Source organism: Cryptotermes secundus, unplaced genomic scaffold (assembly GCF_002891405.2).
Source record: "Cryptotermes secundus unplaced genomic scaffold, Csec_1.0 scaffold1031, whole genome shotgun sequence".
In the NCBI taxonomy this organism is placed as follows: Eukaryota; Metazoa; Arthropoda; class Insecta; order Blattodea; family Kalotermitidae; genus Cryptotermes; species Cryptotermes secundus.
In genome coordinates this window covers 1,084,708-1,107,467 of record NW_019718628.1, presented here as the reverse complement: position 1 = coordinate 1,107,467, position 22,760 = coordinate 1,084,708, and the positions used below count along the sequence as shown (strand labels likewise).

The 22,760-nt window shown below is 43.4% G+C and overlaps 1 protein-coding gene across 1 annotated transcript in view; it reads left to right on the top strand.

Annotated features, from left to right (window-relative positions):
• The first annotated feature begins 6,532 nt into the window (after nucleotides 1–6,532).
• LOC111862591 (pleckstrin homology domain-containing family G member 5) overlaps nucleotides 6,533–22,760 on the top strand; it is a 59,627-nt gene continuing 43,399 nt past the window's right edge. Inside the window, exons 1-3 of the mRNA XM_023848099.2 lie at nucleotides 6,533–6,677; nucleotides 18,076–18,194; nucleotides 21,305–21,441. Of these exons, the coding sequence (XP_023703867.1) occupies nucleotides 6,594–6,677; nucleotides 18,076–18,194; nucleotides 21,305–21,441 (340 nt within the window). The 5' untranslated portion in view covers nucleotides 6,533–6,593. The remainder of the gene's footprint in view (nucleotides 6,678–18,075; nucleotides 18,195–21,304; nucleotides 21,442–22,760) is intronic.

The following is a 22,760-nucleotide window of genomic DNA, read 5'->3' as shown; positions in this document are numbered from 1 at the left end:
GAAATTCAGACATGCTGACACAGGACATTTCTTCCGTAAGGTTGCCTACACAAAGTATGACGTACCTATATTCGTAGAGTAGATGGATTATGGTGAATAATGAATTGGAAAGGATGTGGCAGGAGATGGGGGCACTATCCCAGCAGTTTCCTGCAGGGACCGAGGAAAAGCACGAAAATTCTGTCATGTTTTCCGGTGTCCTGGACGACATTGAAACCGGTCACTTCACTGCCGTCTGCTAGAAGAAATTCAATTCCACTGCAGCGCAATATGACACAGAAGTAGAAAAGTATATTTCTAGGGCATCATCATTGAAAGCAACCGACCATAAAACAGCACAATCTGTTTCACCATATTTGTTCTCTTATATTCTTCTTAACTATTCTCCTTGTTCTCTTCTCCATTCTCCTGATTTCTCCTTTTCCTGCGATTTCTTTTTTTTTCTCATCCTACTTTAAGTTTCCTCCAATTATATTTTCTTTCTATTCTTTCACTTCGTCCTTTTTATTTTCCTGTCTCCATCCTCTCTTTTTTTACAGTCTCTCTCTATTCCGTCCCTCTCCATATCTCTCCTTTTCGTTTTTAATATCACCTTTCCACATATTCCTCTTTCTCTTAATCTCTTTCTCTTTTTATTTTGACTTTCTGTTTCTCCACCTCTCTCATTCTCGGTCTTATTGTCTTTCTTTTATATTTTAGTCGCCTTAATCTCCTTCTATTCATCTTCTTTTCTTCTCTGCCTTCCTCCTATACTCCTTCTAGTCCTATTCCTTCTCTTCTCCTTCTATATGTTCTTCCTCGTCTTCCATCTTACCCCTTTCCATTGTATTCTCCCTCCTGCGCCCTGTCCAGACCCGCACAATACTGCGTTCAGTGTCTGAAAAGCTTATTGGTTCTTTCCGTGGGTTGTTGCTCTAGTTCCCCAGATGTGAGCTGTCTTATTACATGCTGTTGGTTTCAACAGGCCTGCCTCTCAGTGCCGCAGGCGCTCCATTTCTTGGAATTTCCTGTAGTTCAATTTCTATTGACTGGAATGGTCAAGACTTCATCTGATGAAATCGGCGCTATATTGTTCCGCCCTGCACAGTGTTTACTTTGTTCGCTTATTAAATCGCTCTTCGCACGTGACAAGGTTTGTTAAGGCTTGCCTATGAATTGACGTCACTGTGACGGCGCGCTCTGGAGCAGTTTGCCTTCCGTTCCTCAAGCCTAATTAAGGGACAGGGAGTCTGGGTGAGAACTCCTGTTACAAGTGCCTCATTAGCTGTGTTTTAGTGGCTAACAATATTCAGCTTTCTTCTCACATTATTCTGTCTCCCATTTATAATAGTGGAGTAAAATTGCGTTTGTTGAATACTTTTCCATTATTGGAATATCAATTGTGACTCTCTGATTTGGCCCCTAAAACGTATATATATATATATATATATATATACACGAAATTAGAAATCTCCTTGAAAGTATCTCATTTTGAATCACTTGAAAATATCCGGTAAAGTCTGAAAGCTGCGGAGTAGAAGTTTTCGGGAAAATATTTTCATCAGCTTCTCCAGGCTTAGCAGAGACGTTTCATTGAACGCGTAATATCAGAAGGCGAGGACTGAGTTGACCAGACTCACTATAGGTTTTAGGAAACACATAGTTTACTTGAGCCAGTCCAATTCAGGACTGTCATATCTCGTATCTGGTCTACAGTATAAAAAGTTCGGTCTTCGTGAGGGATTAAATCAAAGAGAAATTATAATTACACACACTGAACATTTATAAATTCATATCATACATATAGTCATGCAATATATATATATATATATATATATATATATATATATATATATACACGGCTTCTGTGGATTCGTTGTATTTTTACAAGGCCCCGGGGAGGGGTAGGGGTTGCAGCTACGGGCTCCAAAACTGCCTGTCCTCTTCTTTTCAGCATTCGGCCGGTCACGCCATTAAACAACTCAAAAAGGAGATGAAAGAACAGTGGCCGTGTTTAATTGGAACAATTTAATCTCTAAGAGGAAGAACACATAGAAAGTCGAGTCCTATTCAACAACTTCCTAGGGTTATTCCCATATGTTTTCACCAGAACAAGCCACCTAACCGGCTCAGCGACAACACCAGTGGCTCTTATTTGTATAGTGGCCGATTCGAATTTCGGCCCCAACACCGGTTATCCGGAATGAGGTATCTTGGTGTTTTTCCTCAGTCCCTTCAGGCAAATGCCGGGATAGTGACTCTAATTTGTCCACGATCGTTTCCTTCCATATTCACATGAACTCGTGCTATCATTGGATACTGCGTAGTTAACATCGATGTTAAAGTTCAGTGTCCATAAAGTCGTTACCTAGTTCATTAAAATAGCAGTAACTTCTTCACAGCGATAAGAACGTGTTGCAGTCATAGCACTTCAAATCCAAGAGAGAAATTAACAGAAAATTTTGGAAGAAAATTTCACAGACAATATTGCGTTTCCGTCCTTCACTACGCAACAGTTCAATGATTTCACACCGCTACTCTGCATTTGTGTGCATTACACTGGTTGCATCATTATGCGGACATTCATCAGGTACACCCAAACAGTACGCAAGCTGGTGCAGTGTCCATACTCAAGCTAGTTGGTAGCAGGTTTGAAATTGCTAGATTTCCTTTAAATTATATGGTGGGATTAAGTTAAAATTGTAATTAAAATAATACGAAGAATGCCGTCTTCTGGGATGTGGCGCCCTGTGGATCTTGTCTGAACCAACGTTTCGGAGGAACGTATCGCCTCCATCTTCATGGTAAACAAATCCGCGTGCTAGGAACCAGCACGAACAGGTGGCTGCTAACTGCTGGTTCCTCGAGCGCTGACGATGGAGGCGATATGTTCCTCCGAAACGTCGGTTCACACAAGATCTACACGGTGCCACATCCCAGAAGACGGCATTCTTCAAAGTCACCGCCGTAAAAACATCAGATCTTACAAATTACTATGAAATTGCAATATGTTGCTGCTCAAATCTTTGGTGTGATGGTGTTTTTTATTGTTGTTAAGTACATCTGATCTTCTTTGAAGGATGGGTACGGACTGTCTCATGAGGATCAGAACACATCCTATCAACGTAGCGCCAGCATGTGTTTGACAAGATGTTTCTTATGGATAATTCCACAGTCCTGAACTTGCCAACGAATAAGGACGTGATCTTCAAAATAACACAATGGGTAGGGACTATTGACTCCCGTGGAATTTGCTGATTAGCCGTAATTCGTGAACCACTGGTTGCCGAATACTGGCGTTCATTATTTGTTCGCTCTAGATCTGCAAAACTACTCTTCTACCCTGAAAGTGGAGGTAGTACATTCCTCCGAAAGTTCAGTTAATTTCTACCAGGCTGCTATCTCAGAAGAGAACAATCTTACGTTAAGTGCAGTGTATTCAAATGTGCAGGTGGTAACTTGCGGACATCTCCACCTCCGTTAAGCGTTACAAAATAATTCTGTTTGTTTCTTCGTGTGAGTTGTCGATTTCTGATCTTTGACTCCAGCTTTCTGTCCGAAGTCTAAGAGAGGATTCAGTAAGACCCGTTTGCAAGTTTCGAGTGTACGAGTATTCTACTCGGCCCGTCTGCATATCGAATAATTCCGGCCTTGTCAGTTGGAGTCGATTTGCTCTGACTGCTGACATGGGGGGGGGGACTTGACTGACGTTATTGTGTGTGGATCAGCAGGCGGTCCGCAATAACGAATTATGTCCCTGCAACAGGGAACTAAAGTAGCTACTTCTTAGCCAACGCTGCACTAACGGACCAGATTTTTTTTTCAGGCCGTTCGGTAGTTGAGGTAACCGGAGGGGTAGAAAATATACACAGGCTGTTGGGTAGTGGATGTAAGCGGAGGGGTAGAAAATATACACAAATGAGAGCTTAATAATTGGCACTCTTTATATTGTTACGTGACCAATAATAACGTATTCAGGACCGGATACGTGTCCATCTTTTTGTGCGAATTGTTCTGTCCATCATATTTTCACCTAATCGCCAACCGACATTTTAGTAAAATAAAATTGTCTTTTATTAACATATTCCCGTTAAACATGTAATTCCTTTTGCTGAAATATTGCAGATAAATGTAATAAATAGCTTGAACCGTCAAGAGAAAATGAAAGAGGTTTAATGTAGCCGGAATAGGTCAGTCGGTATAGCGAATGGCTACGGGCTGGATGACCGAGGGGTCGGAGTTCGAGTCCCGGCAGGGTCAAGAATTATCTACTTTTCACATGGTCCAGACCGACTCTGGGGTCCACCCAACCTCCTATCCAATGGGTACCGGGGCACTTTCCCCGGGGTAAAGCGGCTGGAGCGTGAAGCTGACCATTCAACTCCAGCTAGTAGCGAAGTCAAGAAAACGTGGATCTACATATCCACTCCCCCACAGGCCTTAATGGCCTTTACCTTTACTTTAATGGGATCGATGGTGTCAAGCACCCTATAAAATTCCCTTAGAAGGGTCGGGATTTCTGCTCGAAAGAGTTTGTTTCTAAATTGGAAAGGATTAAACGTAATCAAGGGATTTCAAATGAAAGACTGTTTACGTAGCGAAGTAGCGAACGTTTAGAATGTATTCTAGAGGTACTTGGATCTAGCTGGAGTCCTCTAGACATGTAACAGGACGAACGGTGACCATGTGCCAGGACCGTCTATGCTTTTCCTTTTCCTTCGGCGCTATGCACGTCTGCATGACAGGGCTAGCACCTCGAGGTACTCCATACCAGGGAAGTTGTCCTTAAAGCCGTCATATTGTTTTTTATAAAACGTGCTCGGTGTATTATTCAAAACTAACTTGCAGTCGGCACGAATTGTCATCAAGACGTCTGCTATGTGGAGTGGAAGAGCCACTGGATATGAAATGTATTTTTTTATTGCTAGAGGGGTGGGACTAAGTCCCTTGTACTGCGGCCACTTCTGGCCTATTGTACCATCCCCAGCTGATAGGTGAGGGTGACTGTGGAGCAATTGGTGGAATGAAGAAGGGAAACCGAAGTACTCGGAGAAAACCTGCCCGAGCGCCACTTTGTCCACCACAAATCCCACTTGACCGGACCCCGGATCGAACCCGGGCCGCCGCGGTGGGAAGCCAGCGACTAACCGCTTGAGCTATGGCGCGGCCCTTATGAAATGTAAATATTAACTTTTTTTTGTCCTTCCCTTTCTTGAAGTAGGTACGTGGGTTTATGAGATCATTGTGCTGTCCTGTCAGTGTGTTTTCTATATTCCCCCCTTTCCAAATTTTCAGCCAGTCGGCCGATTTCCGGTATTAGGGTTATGCCAGCTAATGAAGTGGAAGTTTGAAAGTTGAAACGGATATAGGACATGAACGTACCATACATTGTAATGCAATAACTTTTCACGTCCACAAGTACAAACATGGCGATGTAGCGAAACGTTGTGGTTATGCCACACAAATTCAGTGTAGACAGAATGCACGCGTGGGTAGCAATTTCGTTACAGAATAAAATAACACATGAGTAATAATTGTTAACAGATCATGTTCGCGTGTAAATAATTTTACTCCGAATATCTCTTGATTCCCGAATAATGTAAACTGTTTTACTACGAAATACAAACATTTAATTGGATTAGATGACGCTTTACTGTGCGATTCCGAAAAGACTTCAGTTCTGTCTCCCTTTTCCATTCACTTGTGCCACTCAGGAACATCAGGGGGTTGCAACCACCCTCAAGACGTGATGTCGAGCTGTTGGAATCTTTCCAGCCCTTGAGAGAACACTGTCGAGCTCTTAGATATGGCTGTCGGATCAAGTATACCGCGAGGTTTCACTATAGTGCGTTTCATATGAACAGTCACGCAGTTGGTGTCCTCCCTATGCTCGTGTAAAAATTATTTATATTTGTTTAAACCTGATAAGGATTTCTGATACCGTTAAGATCGTATGCTTTCCTCCTATCTTAGTTTTATTAATCTCTGTAGTTGAGAAAGCGTAGTTAAATTACCTACAAACTAAATTAACGCCCACAGTATGTCCAACGTGATCTTTTATCAGGGTGAATTTCTCCCAAAACTCTTGTTTCATTTTCTTACGATGTACGTACCCATCCTGTTTAACTTCCTGTTCCTTATATATTTTTTTTGATTGATTGGTGCTGTTGAATGTGCTGTGGTGTGCTAATGTGTAAGTGAATGCTTTAAGTAATATAGTGTATTGTATGAGCTAACATTGCAGCAGTCTTTTTCAGTTATCGTCAGCGTAATTGAGATCATGCATGTCACTATTTTAAACGTTGTTAGCCTTAAATCAGGGCAGGATCATAGAAAAAAAACGTTAACTCACTGTGTCTAGTTTATATTTTTATCGTATGAAATTTCGGTAAATTTGTTGAAAGGTTGCCGCTCTGTATTTCTTGTAGTGCAGTATACCGAGAGTCACACGAACACCGGTCACTTAGTATAACTTGCTGGTTCCAGTGCAGTTTCTTATGAATAGTAACGATGTGTGAGCTAATTATTTATATATATTTATTTTCCAGGGCCGTTCTCGCAGCCTGACGCACCTGGACTGTCTGGACTCCAACGATCTGACCCCTGACGTCAACATGACCACCGACACAGCTGATCGGCTTATTGTCCCTTGTACAGAGCAGCCGCGCGTGCGCAGACACAAATTGGCGCGCTCTCAGGTAACAAACAGAAAGTTAATATTTTCAGGCAATGCTGATGTCATAGCTGTAGACACTCCAGTCGTCTTTACTCCCCACCCCGACAGAATAAGTGCCCTATATTCCTGGGAGATAGGGAGCACCTCACAAACAGAGTCGATCTTGTTGGCAAATAGTTCTCCGACGTTTCGGTCGGTCTTCTGGGTTATATCATGCCTCATGCCAAATTATTTTAAGTATTAGTGAACAAAATACAATGTGGAGCCTCTATCGCTCAGTCGGCATACCGATGAATTAGGGGCTGGGTGGCCGCCAATCGTAGTTCGATTCCTGGCAGGCGAAAGAGATTTTTGTATTTTGTGCATCGCCCATATCGGCACTATGACCCACCCAGCCCCCTATCCAATGTGTACCACGTGTTCTTTCTTTGAGGTAAACCGGCAGGAGCGTGAAATTGACCGCTCCCATCTAGTGCTGAGTTTAAGAATAAGTGGATTTCTGCTTACACTCCCCCATACGTCTTCATGGCATAGTGCTTACTTAATTAAAAACAGAACTTTACCTTTATTTAGTTAGTTATTGGAGAGGGTGGGTTTCCCCATGCACTTAGACCAGTATTGGTCCATTGTGCTTCCTTCTATGATATTCTACCAGTCTCTATACCCTACCGATACTGGTGCGTACCATCAGTCCCGACCGAGCCAGCAAGTTCGGCCTCTACTGGCTTAGCGGTATCTTTAATGCTTCCCCCATCTACCAGAGGCGTTAGAGACTACTGTTGGGCGGGAAATGTCCTGAATTTTGCTCAGTGGCCTCCTTTGGAGACATGAGGTTCTTTTACGTCCCGTAAAGCTACGACACGGGACCCACGGCTTAAAGTCCCTCCAGGAGGACTTGTTCCCTGAATTTTTCCGCCCTTAAAAATTCCACGACCTCCGCCGGGTTTGAACCCGCGTACTTTGAGTCACGAGGTGGGAACGTTACCCCTAGACTACGGAGGCCGCTAACTAAGTTACAATAATTTCTCAACTAAACACTGCTTCTGTCGTTAGTCTGCTTTTAGTAAATCCATAATCCGATACACACAAGCATATACCCTCGCCAGTTGATATGCCTGTTTGCCTCCCGCCAGTTTCTGTTCAGTTGATTGTAGCTCTTGTCATATAGGAAGCACGCCGATTGCTGTGAGTTACACTCGTTATGACGTCATAACAGAACGTTATAACCAAATTAGAAATCCCTGTAGAAATGGGCGTTTTACTTCGAATGAAGTTTCATGAGTGTTTTTCACGTTACGAGTTATTGCATTTTCTTATTCGTTCCTATTAGAGCTGTGATCCGTTTGAACAAAATACGTGTACATTAAATAAAGGAATGATGATGAGATTTTGTCTGCCCTACTGTGTATCTCTTCTAAACTGTTGAACGTATTTATATACAGCTTCACCCTAAAAATTATCTGGCCAACTTGATTATGGTGCGTACCGACCTGTTACGGCTTCATAAAAATACTCCGTGGGCTGTAGTCCGCAAGCGAATTATACCGATCGAGCGACCGCCGCGTATCAGCTAAGTTAGTGTCAACTTTTGCGGATAGAGGGTGTCACATGGTGAGCGCACCGGACCCCACGGCCGTTAATCTCGGTTTTCTAGACCCGAGTCGCTACTTTCTTGATATATCTCCTCAGTTATCACGGCTTCTTGAAGTCAAATTAAAATTGAAGGTATCTCAGAAAGTGCTTTGTGATACTAAACTCAGTGAATAACAGACTGCGGAGGTAATTAAAATTTAGAACGTGTATTTGAAGTATATTTCGATATGGTGAGTTTATAAAGAAATAAAGGAAAAATCATTTGTAACTCTATTCAGTTATAAATTTTGAGGTTATCACGGCGGTTACTGTTAAGATTACAGCCTTTTGGGTTGTATCAGTGTTGTGTTGTTGGCGGATACCGACGTTTAGGAAGAACATGCCGCCTCCATCTTCGGTACTGACCTGGATTTAGTTACTTTATAATAAAAAAGTACTTTACAACAATAAATTTGTACATTCAATAAAGGAACTTCAATTTAAATGAGATATCTTAAATAACGGAGCTTTATTGAATACACTTTTCCGCTCTTGTTCCAGTGCTAGCGTAGTGATTGTATTGACATTTTCATCATGATTCACTGAAAACAATGTACGAAAGAAGAACAGAAGATACGTGCTTCATTTTGTCTCCTGATAGAAATACAACAGATATGACGCATGTAGCTGTGAACAGAATTCATAAAGTTTGCTTTCCCTTTTAAAATTTTCCAGTCAAGCAGACATGCTTCTGCTATTGTAGTTATTCTGCACTATCTTTATGGAAAAAAATATTACTTAAATACGGATTAGTTATGTTAATTTTATCTGAAATAACCACAAAATTTCTCTCAGTCGCCATGATTTTGATTGTTGACATGAAAATCAGTATTTCATACGAAGTGTATGCAAGTTTATTGTTACATCTCCGTACCAAATTTCACATTCCTAGATCCAGTGATTCATTAGTCATCACCGTCAAACCCAAAGCTATAGAAAATGTTCGCACGACTCCCATGTTGTTTTTCTACATTCAGCAAAAATATTACCTTAAGACAGGTTTCGTGTTTTCCAAGACATTCCCATACTTCATTTCCGGACATCAAAGATTCCCATATTCGCACGTCCTCCATGTTATTATTACTAAATTGTAGATATCAGAAATTGCGGGCTAGTATTAATTATAGTAATGTTTCTAAGAAAGTTTGCGAAAATTGGCCAATTTGTTCAGAAGCTTATAGGTACACAGGTACACAGCTTGGTAATCTGAAGCCAGCATTTCTTGTAAGGAAAGCAGGCTAAGATTGAAACGTCTGTATTTCCGTTCGGGATAATGAAAACCAGCCTATATGTCTGTTAAATGTTTAAACAATTCCTTGCCTGAAGTGTTCACAAATATAAAACTAGAATCACATACTTCTTTTGGCTTATTTTGGACTTCACCCATCGTCTGGTATGTAAAATACCTGAAGACGGAGACAGATCCAGTCTCCGAAACGTCGTGGTTTTTTGTCTTTTACATACCAGACGATGGGTGAAGTCCAAAATAAGCCAAAAGAAGTACGGTATACACCATCGTCAGAATCCTTTCAAGTCAACCTAGAATCACATAAATCAGAAGTCTTCCAAAGGAATTAGCTGCAATTTTTATACTTACGTGTTATATTGATATTCTGCCAATAATACATGGTGATCGCATACACTTCCATTCGAACTACATTTTTATTTCATATTTCAAAATGTTATGCTTTGCGATATCCATTTCACTCGGAGCAATTTCGTCATTTTGTTCTCCTTACTTTGAATGAGAGCATGCACACGAGCGCATACGAGTACTCTCTGACAGCATTGCTGGTCCCTGGCAGCTCGTGGCAGGACACGCGCATGCGTGTCCCCGTATCACAGCATATTTCTCTACACAAGAAGTGTAATTACGCACAAAGCAACCGTATTTATATTATGCTTCGCCACTGGACTTTATCGTGTCTAATGTCAGAAGTCGGACGCTCTGTTACCAGCCAGGCTCTATTCGTTACCATCCACGGGGCGGCATTTCTGCAGTTAACGCAAATAAAATGGCGGTGTCTCGGTTACTGTCCGCATTATCCGTGCTTACGTGTCTCTTACACTCACGCATATCGTCTCCTATCCTCAGCAATAATAGAGGTTTCCGTCCCGCAATTTTTATCCTGTTTGATTTATGCCGTCATGTAGACCAACAAGGATGGATTATTGTTGCTCAGAGCAATAAATTTAAAGTTACGGGCAAACATTAAATGGGGAAAGAAATGAATAACCCTATTTTATTTTACTTCAGTACCTCACCTTTCATCGACATGAGGGTAAAGTAAAAAAAGTTAAAGGTATCCCTGTAACAGGCCTCGGAGGCCCATAGGGCTGTGAGACGCTGAGGGTCCCACATTATCTAGACAATCTGTTCACAGAGGCAGTAAGGTTGTCAGCCTTACGCGCCGGCCGCCCTTTAACCCCCAGGAAGATTCCTGGTACTCATTTCTGTTAGAGGCCATAGTGCGGCTGGAAGGATAGGTCAATTGAAAAATCCACCTCTTCGAGACTCGAACCCGCGACCTTCCGGCTTGTAGCATAGTGCCTCAACCAGCTACGCTACCTCGTGCCCTATCGGCATGTTACAACAAGAGTAAAAATGTGTACCACAGTAGAATACATGCAGGCTAATCTCCAAATGAGGGTAACACCTCCCCCACATTGGAGATTTTTCCCACGTCACTGACCCCCCTATATGCCTGTTCATACAAATATATTGTATCCACTTCTGGTCTCAAAAATGGTTTCTCCTTCCCAGTTTTTCCGTCCAAAAGTATGTATGCATTTGTTACCTCCCCCATGAATGCTGTATTCCCAGCCCATCTCACCGTCCTTAAACTGAGCATCGGATGTGTAGTCATTAATCTGAATTACGGGGCTCTCCACTGTACAAATGTCTCCAGCCTTCCGTCACTTCCTCTTAAATTTAATATTCTCATCGCCTTGTACGCCAATGTCTGCATTTTTAAACAGCCAGTTAAGTAATTGCCCCGCCAGCAAGGACCGCAGCTTGACTCGTAACACGGAACTTCCACTCGCCCGTTACCGTGGCATTCGAATCTCTGCTATCGAGAAGGACGCCTAGGGGCTTGGCAATGTCCCAAAGCTGGTTTGGCCCTGATGGTGAAGAAAGTCAAGACAAGTTCCTACCAGAGAACAGAGTCATAATTGCCTCGTAGATGGAAGCTATGGTTTGCACAGTCAAGCGAAATGCAAATGCTTTAAGTTAACGTAATTCACTAGCCATACGAATAAAATTCTACACGGGCGCTGCCGTCACTTGTTCTTTTCGAAGAATGGAAACATATGACTGCGAGGGTGTGACCCTTCACTCCTTTCTGTTTATTTTTTATTTCTTTCATACTGAAATGTTATTTTATTTCTGTCCTCCGTATGATCAGTTACCATCCATTTTTCTTCTTTTCTGTCTCGCTCTTTTTGTCCCTAAATCTCAGTGTTTTTTAGCTCCTATTTCTCTCGAAATTTCATTTCTCTTTTTCCGATACTAACTTGCCTGTCTGAAACTATTTCCGTTTCTTCTGGCGTTCTTCTCCTCCTTCCATTCATTTGCCCCATTTGTCTTACCTTTCGTCCTTCAATCTGCGCTTTTATTCCTTTTTCACTTATTTTCTTTTATTCCTTTCCTTTTCCTTTTAACTGTAAATAAACTGCAGTAGTCGGCACAACATCTTTAAATATCACGCGGTAACGTCATTCCATAATCCATATTCTCCTTTATACTCTTCATTCGCCTCCTGCTCCTACTTACTTGTATGTTTCTCTTGTCTCTTCCTTCCTCCTTTTTACACTTTATCCCTCTTCTTTAATTACTTCTCTCGTTTCTCATTCTGACATGTCTTTGAACATCCCTGCACGTTGTAGTCTATTGGGAGGATCCTCCCTCCCCCCCCCCATTCACGTCTGTTCCGAAATCGGATATTCTCTCTCCAAGAAAGTACACTGAAGTCCTGTTAAAATAGGCCATGGCCCTTCTTTCATTATTTCCAAATCATGTAAATAACGAACCTACCATTCACTGGTAATAATACAGTATATTCAGTTGAAGAAGCGCCATTAAATAAACCGAAAATCAAATCATGTATTCATTGGATGAACAGATGGACAGGTGTTATTGAGGCAAGCCAAATTGGGAATAGTAACATGGTAATGATATGTCCCATTTGATGAAGATTGCTAATATAGCTGATATAAATGGATGTACAGATGTGATGACATGTTCTTGCGGTGGAAGTTACTAAACGTGCCCGCAGATTTATTATCACTGATAGTTCTGTTGCCGATCACAGTAGCCGCTCGGTCTAAGGCATTACTGTCTTCGCCCGCTAAAACACAGGGATCGTCGGTTCGAAACCCAGTTGAGGCATGCTTGTATATTTTGCGTAGTATTTGCCTTGCGATGGACTGATCTCCGTCCAGGGAATCCTACCGACCGCTACCTATTGTGTAAAAGATCAAAGAAACTGAAAAAGCGGCCAAGGCCAAAGAAAGGGCTGTAGACAGGCAGGCGGGCAGATGGACAGATGGATGGGTGGGTGGTTCTGTTCCCAAACATTGTGACAGCGCAAACGTACGGTTATATTTCCATGTAATCCAGTTTCTATGTAGCGTATCACTCTGCACAGTGCACGGTATATAGATCCGTCATTTTCGTTTAGTTAGCTTCATATACACAGTGTGTCCAGGTTCTGTTAGGACTGTGTTCATTAAAAATACAAGATGTGAATTATTTTTAAATTTCACTCTTTTTATTCAAAAAATCTCCTTCTGAATCAATACATAGCTGGAATCGATTGAAAAGTTTTCGAAAACAGTCACTGTACTCCTTTTGTGGAATCGCATTTAAAACTGCGGTAGATTCCCTTTGGATGTCCTGGATGGTGTCGTGACGGTCTCCTTTCATCGCCAACTTAACTTCTGGGAACAACCAGATATCTGCTGGAGCCAAATCTGGCGAATACGGAGGATGATCAAGGACTGTGATCCCTTTCCTGGCCAAAAAATCGCGCCTAACGATCTTAGATTTGTGGTGTGGGGCATTGTCGTGGAGGAGCCACCAGGAACCTTGCTCTCGATATTCAGGTCGAATTCGAAGGATTCTCGCCCACAAACGGCTGAGGACTCCGAGATAATAATCAGAATTCACTGTTTGACCTTCTGGCAGAAATTCCTTGTGAACGATTTCTTTGGAATCGAAGAAAACGGTTAGCAGTGTCTTTACTCGACTCTTTTGCATGCGCACTTTCTTTGGTTTCGGCTTCTTTAGGCTCAACCACCCTGCACTTTGCCGCTTTATGAGAGGCTCATATTGAAAACACCATGTCTCGTCACCAGTAACAATCGCTTTTGTAAATTTTGTATCACTCTGGGCCGACTGTAACATGTCTTTGCAGTGTTCCACTCTGGCATGTTTTTCATCGCCTGACAGAGCGTGCGGTACAAACCGCGCACAGCCCTTCCGTTTGCCCAAATCCTCGGTCAAACTTTGATGCACAGTACTTTTTGGTATTCTCAAAAGCTCCTCGACGAGTCTTGCAGAAACACATCTGTCTGATGCAAGGATTTCGGTCCGGTCACTTTTTTTTCAAATTTTCTTCAGTGCGACTTGTTCTCGACTTCGATGTACGTGGAGCGTCTTCAATGTCCTCCCTGCCAACGTTCGAGCGACTCAAACAATCACTACGGTACACACTTTTCATCATTTCGTACGCTTCTCCGGCTGTTTTGCCTAACTTCAAACAAAATGTGATGTTGGCTCTCTGTTCAACCGCCATTTTCCGACGAGCGTCAGAACAGTACTGTTACATTCAAGGTCAGAACACATGATTCAGCGATGCTTGCGCTTTGAAATTATAGACAGCCACAGCTGAAACTTCAAGAATCTTAACACCACAACCCGCTAACAGATGGCACTGCAGGGCAAAAGTTAAAAAAAAAATGAGTCCTAACGGATCCTGGACACGCCGTGTATGTTTAACAAAATTCAATAAAGTTCATCAGCAGCGGTCTCTATCTGTCCTTAGCTCTACAGCCCTTTCTTTGGCTGCAGCCCTTTCAGTTTCTTTATCTTTTACACAGTCGGTGGGACTCCTTGGACGAGGGATCAGCCCCTCATAAGGCCGCTATCTGCACACAGAACTGCACAAACACAGAATAAACGCACAGAAATATCCACACCTAAATGGGATTCGAACCGACGGTCCCAGTGTTTGAGCGGACGAAGACATTTCGTGCCTTAGACCGCGCGGTCACTGGGATCGGCAACAGCGGTCTCAATGAAAGAAATACACGTATGTATATGTTCGTGTTTGAATGAGGATGTTGTACATTCAGTTTCAACAATCGCAATTAGCCTACTAGAGTGATCAAATCAAGGATAACGAGATTGGCATCATATGGAGTACGCAGGGAACAGATGAAAAATGCTTTCAAAATATTAGCCGTAAAAATTGAAGACCCAGGTGTAGATCGGGTTGATGATGTGGTCTGGATTTATCTGACTCAGGATACGGACAAATTGTAGACTCCTTGAACACAATAACGAACCTACGGATTCTGTAGGAGGCGGGTAAATATCCTGATTGGTTGGGCAGCTGCTGGCTCTCAAGGACTTCGCTCTGTGCTTGTTGGTTCAGTTCAGTGAACGCAGAAAAGACCGATGACGTGTTCTTACTTTCATCCAAAGAGTTGCAAATCGGTGAATCGATAAATATCGCTTGTCGAGATTGGTCGGATAGTTCAATCACCGTAGCGGTTTGTGGCGGAAAAGTGCAGCTTGCCGTTTGTAATCAGTGTCTTGTTGCAGAGTAACAGTGCAGTCGTATTTTTTGTTGTTGTTAGTGAGGTGGGACTAAGTCCCTTGTACTGCGGCCACTTCTGGCCTATTGTACCAGTCGCAGATGATAGGTGAGGGTGATTGTGGAGCATTTCGTGGAATGAAGATTGGCAGGGGAAACCGAAGTACTCGGAGAAAACCTGCCCCAGCGCCACTTTGTCCACCACAAATCGCACTTGACCAGACCCGTGATCGAACCCGGGCCGCCGCGGTGGGAAGCCAGCGACTAGCCGCTTGAGCAATGTTTATGCGTTAGATGGACTGTAAAGGTGAAGTTTCCCTGGTGCTTAATTAAGGGGCATGCCATTGAGACGTGTGGGGGAGTGGTTCCACGCATTCTCAACCTCCGTAGTGGTTAACTTCATGACCCGGCCTCTTTACCCCCTGTGAAGGAACTCCTGTTATGCGCATTGGGCCCCAGAGTCGGTTTGGACGCTGTGGAAAAAAAGAAGAAATTTCTTCAGTCATGACCTAGCCGCTTTACAGAAGGAGACATCCCATAGATTATTTATCGATTGTGTGATAATTAGAGTGATCAAGTCGAGGAGGATGAGGTGGGCAGGTCATGTAGCACGAATGGTGGAGACGAGGAATGCGTATAGGATATTGGTGGGAGACCACAGTGGGCAGGTCATGTAAGGTGGGTGGACAATATTAGAATGGATCTTAGAGAGACAGGATGGGATGGTATGGATTGGATTGATCTGGCTCAGGATAGGGACCAGTGGAGGGCTCTTGTGAACACGGTGATGAACCTTCGGGTTCCATAAAATGCTGGGAAATTCTAGAGTAGCTGCAGAATTGGCGGCTCCTCAAGAAGGGCTCAGCTCCATGAGTAAGTAAGTAAGTAAGTAAGTAAGTAAGTAAGTGACAGTTGCAGTGGTCTTTGATCACGTTCGGTGGAACTTAACGGGCGGTGGAGGAGCAGTTGTGGTCGTCGTGTCCTGTTTGAAGTTACTATCCCAGAATTCACCTATAGGGATTCAGGGAAGCGCCTGCAGTTCAGTGTGTCAGCCGAAATTTGAGTCGTGTTATGTTGAATAAGCCTACGAGTCAAGAGTCTTACCGCATAAACCAGGTTTCTCTGTGTTTGGAAATTAATTCTGGGTCGAAACATGTCAGAGGTCATGGCTGAGAGATCATGTAGAAGCTGTATTTGATAAGCGGTCTGACGGAGAAATCATTCTGAAACCAAAAAGGCGGATCTTAGAAGTATTCTATTCTGTTATGGCTCTATAGCCCTTTGTTGGGCGTTGGTCGCTTTTTCAGTTTCTTATTCTTATACAGTGTATAGGATTAAGAACCCGTTGGGATAAACGCCTCAGTGTACAGTGCATACTGCAAACCTGAATATGTTAGTGTTCTTGTTTTATGTGTGGTCTGTGAGAAAGAAAAATTATGAAAATACTTTTCTGATCCACCAATCACAGTGGCCGAGCGGTCTAGAGCATGAACTGTCTTCAACCGCTCGAACACTGGGGTCTTGGTTTCGAATCCCACTCAAGGCATTGATGTCTGTGTGCGTTTATTCCGTGTTTGTGTTGTCCTGTGTGTAGGTAGCGGCTTTGCGACAGGCTGATCACTCGTGGGATTCAAACCCACAACCCCAGTGTTCGAGCGGGCGAAGGCAGTTCATGCTCTAGACCGCGCAGCCACTGTGGTCGGTGGATCAGAAAACTATTTTCATAATTTTTTTTCTCACAGACCACACATAAAACAAGAATACTAACATATTCAGGATTGCACTATACACTGAAGTCGCTTTTCTTCATAATCTCCCTGTAGACTGAGGCGTATATTCCACTGGTACTCCGGTTTATTCAAACCGTTTTGAAAGAACTGTGTGCCCTTTACCTGGAGCCATGTCCTTGCGTCCATGGCCCCAAAATCTGATTTGAATGGACGGCCATCAAGTTTTTTGTTTTCAGNAGGCATTGATGTCTGTGTGCGTTTATTCCGTGTTTGTGTTGTCCTGTGTGTATTGCGACAGGCTGATCACCTTTTCTTGGAATTGCTGTCTCTGATAGCAAAAGTAAACGGCAATATTGCAGAGGAAGTGATTGTACTTGTCACTTTACGTATTCAAACAAGATGGAGTTTGTTCATCTTCTCTCTTACAAAATTGCAGCTCTGATGTCTCCATGGCTACGACAGGCAGTGCAGACTGCCTGATCGCCAGGAGCACTGTCAACGTGTAACACTATAATTTCATGATTCAAAATCGTAGGTTATACTCGTAAGCATGAGGAAAGAAATACTGACGTCGAAATTTTCAACTAACCAATTTCATGCAACAGGTTTATTCTCGAGAATCTTACAGTCGCTCAGACAGTTAAGAAACTGTCAGCACTTTATCGAAGGGTCTTGACCGTGTACGCAAGAGCCCATACACGGAAAATATTCTGAGCCAGTTGAATCGCCCATCTCATTCTTCAGGATTTGATCATCATATTAAATGTTTTATGAAACGTGCAGATCATGAAGCTCAAGTTTCCCAACTTTCTGTCGTCTCCTGTTGCCTACCTCCAGATATTATTCTCAAACGCCCTCAATTTAGACCTCTTCTCTAACATTTCGTAACATGATCTTGTCGAGATATGGGGTCGTTAGCTCCTTCCAGTCCCCACTGGAGACCCGTCCTTGTCGGCTTTCCGTGACTAATTGTTCGGTATATTCACAAATGCTGTCCATCTCTTCCATCCACAGTGTGAGGACGCGCCATGCCGTGCTGACAGGGGACCCTTAACACGGTAATAGTTCGTACATCTCAGTTAAAGAAATTAATATTTTCAGTTTTGGCATTCGAAACCATATTGAAACATAAGAATCCTTGCCTTGCTTGCCAAGAAGCGATGCAGTTTGTATATTTATGAACGTTCTCCTTGCAACCAAGCAAGTGTGACGTAGCAGTGTGTTCTCTTTTGTTCAGGTGTCGAGTTCAGAATACTTCAGTGTCAACTTCGAGTGCGGACTGCTGGCTGCTGGTGGCGATGATCACTCCATTTCGTCAGAGGAGTTTTTGCCCGCTACAAAGGGAATGTCACTCGCGTAAGTATTCAGTGAAGCAAAACAACTTCTCCCGCCAACAGCGCAGAATCACGTTTGCTCGTGACCAAGCGGTTTGGCATGGACGGTAACGCTTCCCATCTGTATTCTAGAGGTGCCCGTTTTGAATCTCAACAAGGACTACACTGACTGAGGTTTTCATGGTTTTCCTCTATCTCTCCAGGATAATACTGTGACATGTGACCCCTACCTCCCCGGCGGTAACGTAGCGCTTGCGTAATAGGCGAGTAATCACCCCGAATCCTGGTAGCTATGCAACGCGCAGTGACGTCACCGAGGGATATCGCGGTTGCTAGGCAGCAGTCAACAACTCCGGACAGCGTGGCTAGCAACAGGGCACCAGACGACAATTGTCCGATCAAGGCTACATAAGGAGCAGCGAAGGCTATTCACAGTCAGTTGTACTGTGACAGTCAGTCAGTCAGTCAGTCCTCGAGCTACCTCCGAGTTAGTTCCGAGTTAGCCAGCAACCAGCCAGTTGTACTGTGGCATTTGGAGTGTACTATTTGTGATACTGCAGATAGCAGTAATCGTAAATCTGTAATTTGGGTGATTGTAAGTGCGAATGTGAAATAAAATTCGCTACATCAAATACGGCGTGAAGTTATTTGTCGCGATATACGCCCAAACCGCGACAATACTTTTAAGTAGGTCACGATCGTTCTGTGAAAATTGAAAGAAATGCAACGTTAGCCCATGAAGTACAATTGGCATGTCAGCAGATAGAAGCCGGAAGTATGTGTTGGCCTTGCCTTACTCCCACGGTTCATGCCAGGGAATGACGCTTTGCTGTTGATTCTGGATTATTCAAGAAGTTGTGTACAGAACTAACAACGCGAGCTCCTTGATAAGTAATGTACTTCCAGTAGTAAAAATATTCCCTCTTGTTATGCGTCCCGAAGATTCACTGAAAAGTGAGTCTCCCTTCAGGCCACGATTTCAGTGAAATCAGTTTGTGCCACGAACCTCGCGTTACTTGCTTCTTGTTCGTTACTTAGCATATCCTCGCTCCTGAAGATAGAAGCAGAACATCCTCCGGAACGTTTATAGACTGCGCTATGCGGCATCGCATCCGAGGAGACAGTGCTTTTAAACCGCTTCAAATTACCGCAAACTATTTGCATAATGTGGTCTAGTGGTCCGAGTCCCCGAGTTCGATTCTCGGCGCTACCAGATTTTCTGAGAAGTAGTGGGTCTGGAACGGGGTCCACTCAGCCTCGTGAGGATAATTGAGAAGCTATTTCAAGGAAATAGCGGCTCCGGTCTAGAAAACCGAAATTAACGGCAGTGGGGCTTCGTTGCGCTGATCAAGCGACACCCTCTATCCGCTAAAGTTGAAACTAACTCCGCCAACAAGCGGCGGTCGCTCGGTCGGTATAGTTCGCTTGCGGACTAGAACCACGGAGTTTGTTTTTGTGTTTTAAGTGTTTTGATACGAATGTGCAGCTGCATTCTTCAACCGAAACTGCATATGTAGGCCTACTTCTTGTTTTGCCGTCAGCATGGCTGATGATAAGCGCATAGAACTTTTGTTGGAATAGCCTGGTCACATCCTGGACACGGGCCTCGTACTTCTTGAATGCAACTTAAACACGTCAGTTCAGTCAGTACTGGACTGAAAACATGGACTTTCGAATGTGAAGCATAGTCCTAGTCGATCCGTCACTCTTTTGGGCAGCACTGTCTTCAAATGTCTGTCAGCAAAAGTGAAGTAACAGGCTAAAACATGACGTGCTGGAATTGTGTATGCCACTCTTGCAGTGAGACAAATCGCAGTTCCAAATCGAAGTCGCGTAAGACTGATCTGGGTGAACGAAGTAGAATGCTTTAGAGGAGAAGTCGAATAGCAATTGTTCCGTTGGCTTTACCCCGAAAAAGCTTTCTTTTCAGAGGAATGGGATGTAAATCCTTCCTGCCACTTGTTATTCAGACACGCGGAGAAACATCAGCCCCTAGACTGAACAAAAGTGTGCAGAGTAATCGCGTAAAAACAAGTCCGCGTAAAGTATACCAGTTGTCATTACTGCTGATGCATCCCTCCTACTCTCAAGGCGAAGAAGTTGCATAACAATCACGGCGGTTGACGGCCGTACTCTGACTGCAGTTATCAAGACAACTGCCATGTGGCATCAGTATTGGTTCCAACATGAAGAGCTTCCTCGACTTTCTTCAAGTGAGAAGATGCGAATAAAGTTATTTAATTGCTTGTGTTAGTATGGCATCTTCTTACGCGGAATCACGTCACGTGTACTGTATGTTAATAGGCCCAGATGTACACATTCTATCTTCTTCTGGTTTATTTATTTGCATTCGTTCTCTCTTTTCTTCTTTATTTTCGCATGCTTCCACTTGTACTTCTTGGGTACTGTATGCGTTGTCTCCTTATTTCGTTGAACAAGTATTTTAAATTGCGAATTTATCCCAAACAGTACTTAAAATTCCCGCCTGTACGTCATAGGAAACATCCTCCATCATGAACTATGGTTTTTATATCGTGTCACCTTAGACCACCTCAACGGGATACTTCGTAAACTCCTCTCTTCAGTGAAACCAACTCTGTCCTCTGAAATTGTTGAGATAATGATCATAATATAACTTGAATACTATCGTGCAACTTTGTATGAAAAACCATTTCATACGAGGCACTTCCAACGGCCTGTTTTTATAAACACCTGCCTTCAGTAATACAAGCTTTTTGTAGTATTGTGCATATGTACTGATGTGGTTTTCCTCTTTGTCCGATCTGACACACAAATTATAGTGCAAGGAATGTATGCAATCAATTCTTCCCAGAACCTGTTTCATTACCAGTTCGCGAAACGCATTAATTGGTGAAGTGGATGCGGGAATTGCTCACGACTGACCTAGAGCTTCTAATACATATAAAACAGTTTTGTTGCCAGCGGCTGTCGTTGATATTCTGTTTAAAATTCGGAGAGAATAATTACATTGATAAGATTAAAAGAAGCGACGTGTGAGGGTAAGAATGGGGTAAGTGAAAAGCGCACTGGGTTACTAGACCATTTCAGTGATTTCAATGTGAATTCCTGTCTTTTAGCGAGTTAGTTGAGAGTTGTGTCTGTATGCCGCAGGGAGGCGCTGAAGCCAGTGTGTGCTCGGCGAGGTGTGGACCTGACCTTGCTAGACGTGTTCCTGGAGAACTCCAAAACGCCTCTATCTGTGTTGACTGACACCTCGTGGCTTGGAGGCAAACAACTGCAACTTAGAGGTTCGTATTCTTCATTGCTCTCATTATCATTGGAAACTTGGTCACTGCCATGGCGGCTTTCTGGTACTAAGAATCGCGAATGTTTAGCATCGATGGGAGAGTCAGCAAACAGGTCATAAATGAATATAAAACGTAAAACATGTGATATTCGAACCTGAAAAAAAAATTCTCGACATATCCTCCGCCGACAGTGATACACTTGTCCTAACGCTTTACCAGTGCACTGAAACCCGCAGCGTGAAAGTCTTTTGACTGCTGTCTCAGCCACTTCCGCACCTCCGTTTCAACCTCTTTGTCATCATCGAAACGTTTCCAGCGTTTCTGGATACAGTTGCAGACCGCTTTACGCGACAAACACTTCCCACCGTAAACAGGAAGCATTTCTTTATGAATATCCTTTGCATTATGCCCTTTGTCCGCAATAACCGCACAATAGAACTCTGCTCTTCGGTAGTATACTTCTAAAGCACTGTCGCCGTTTTTACTTCTAAAACCAGCCTCTGAACATGCGCATGCGCGTCTGTTACCGAGACTGTCATGAAGCTGGACTGTGCTGCTACCTAGTAATAAATATAGAAAAGCTATTACATCTGTTTTACTTCCATTTGTTGATCTATTTACTGACTCCATCGTGAATAAGAAGGGTATTGCAGAATTTGAGGTTCTCACAGTGGTACTTACGAAGAGTTCTGGCTTCCGGGATATAACGCCGTGTAGTCCGGTGACATTCAACTGATGTTTTGCAGAAACATATCGCCCCCATCTTCGGGGTCGAAAGGAAAGTGAAGCAATAGCACGAAGCAGGCAGCGAGCAGCGAGATATATCCCAGAAGTTCGCCGTGTAGACCGACACAAGTTTACCGACTTTGTACCTCCGTCTTCAGGGTAGAGATTAAGCCACGCAAACAAGGGAGAAATCTACTCTTATTGCTACTAGTGGCTTATATGGCTCCTCTGTGGTCTAGTGGTCAGAGTTCCTGCCTACAGATCCAGAGGTTCTGCGTTCGATTCCCGGCGCTACCAGATTTTCTGAGAAGTAGTGGATCTGGAACGGGGCCACTCAGCCTCGTGAGGATAATTGAGGCAATATTTCAAGGAAATAGCGGCTCCGCTCTAGAAAACCGAGATTAATGGCCGTGGGGATCCTTTGCGCTTAGCACGTGACGCCCTCTATCCGCAAATTTGGCACTAACAACGCCGACAAACGGCGGTCGCTCGGTCGGTCGGTCGGTATAGTTCACTTGCGGACTACAGGCCACGGAATTTGTTTTTTGGCTTGTATAGCTTAGACGTTAAAGAAGGAGGCAGTACGTTTCCCC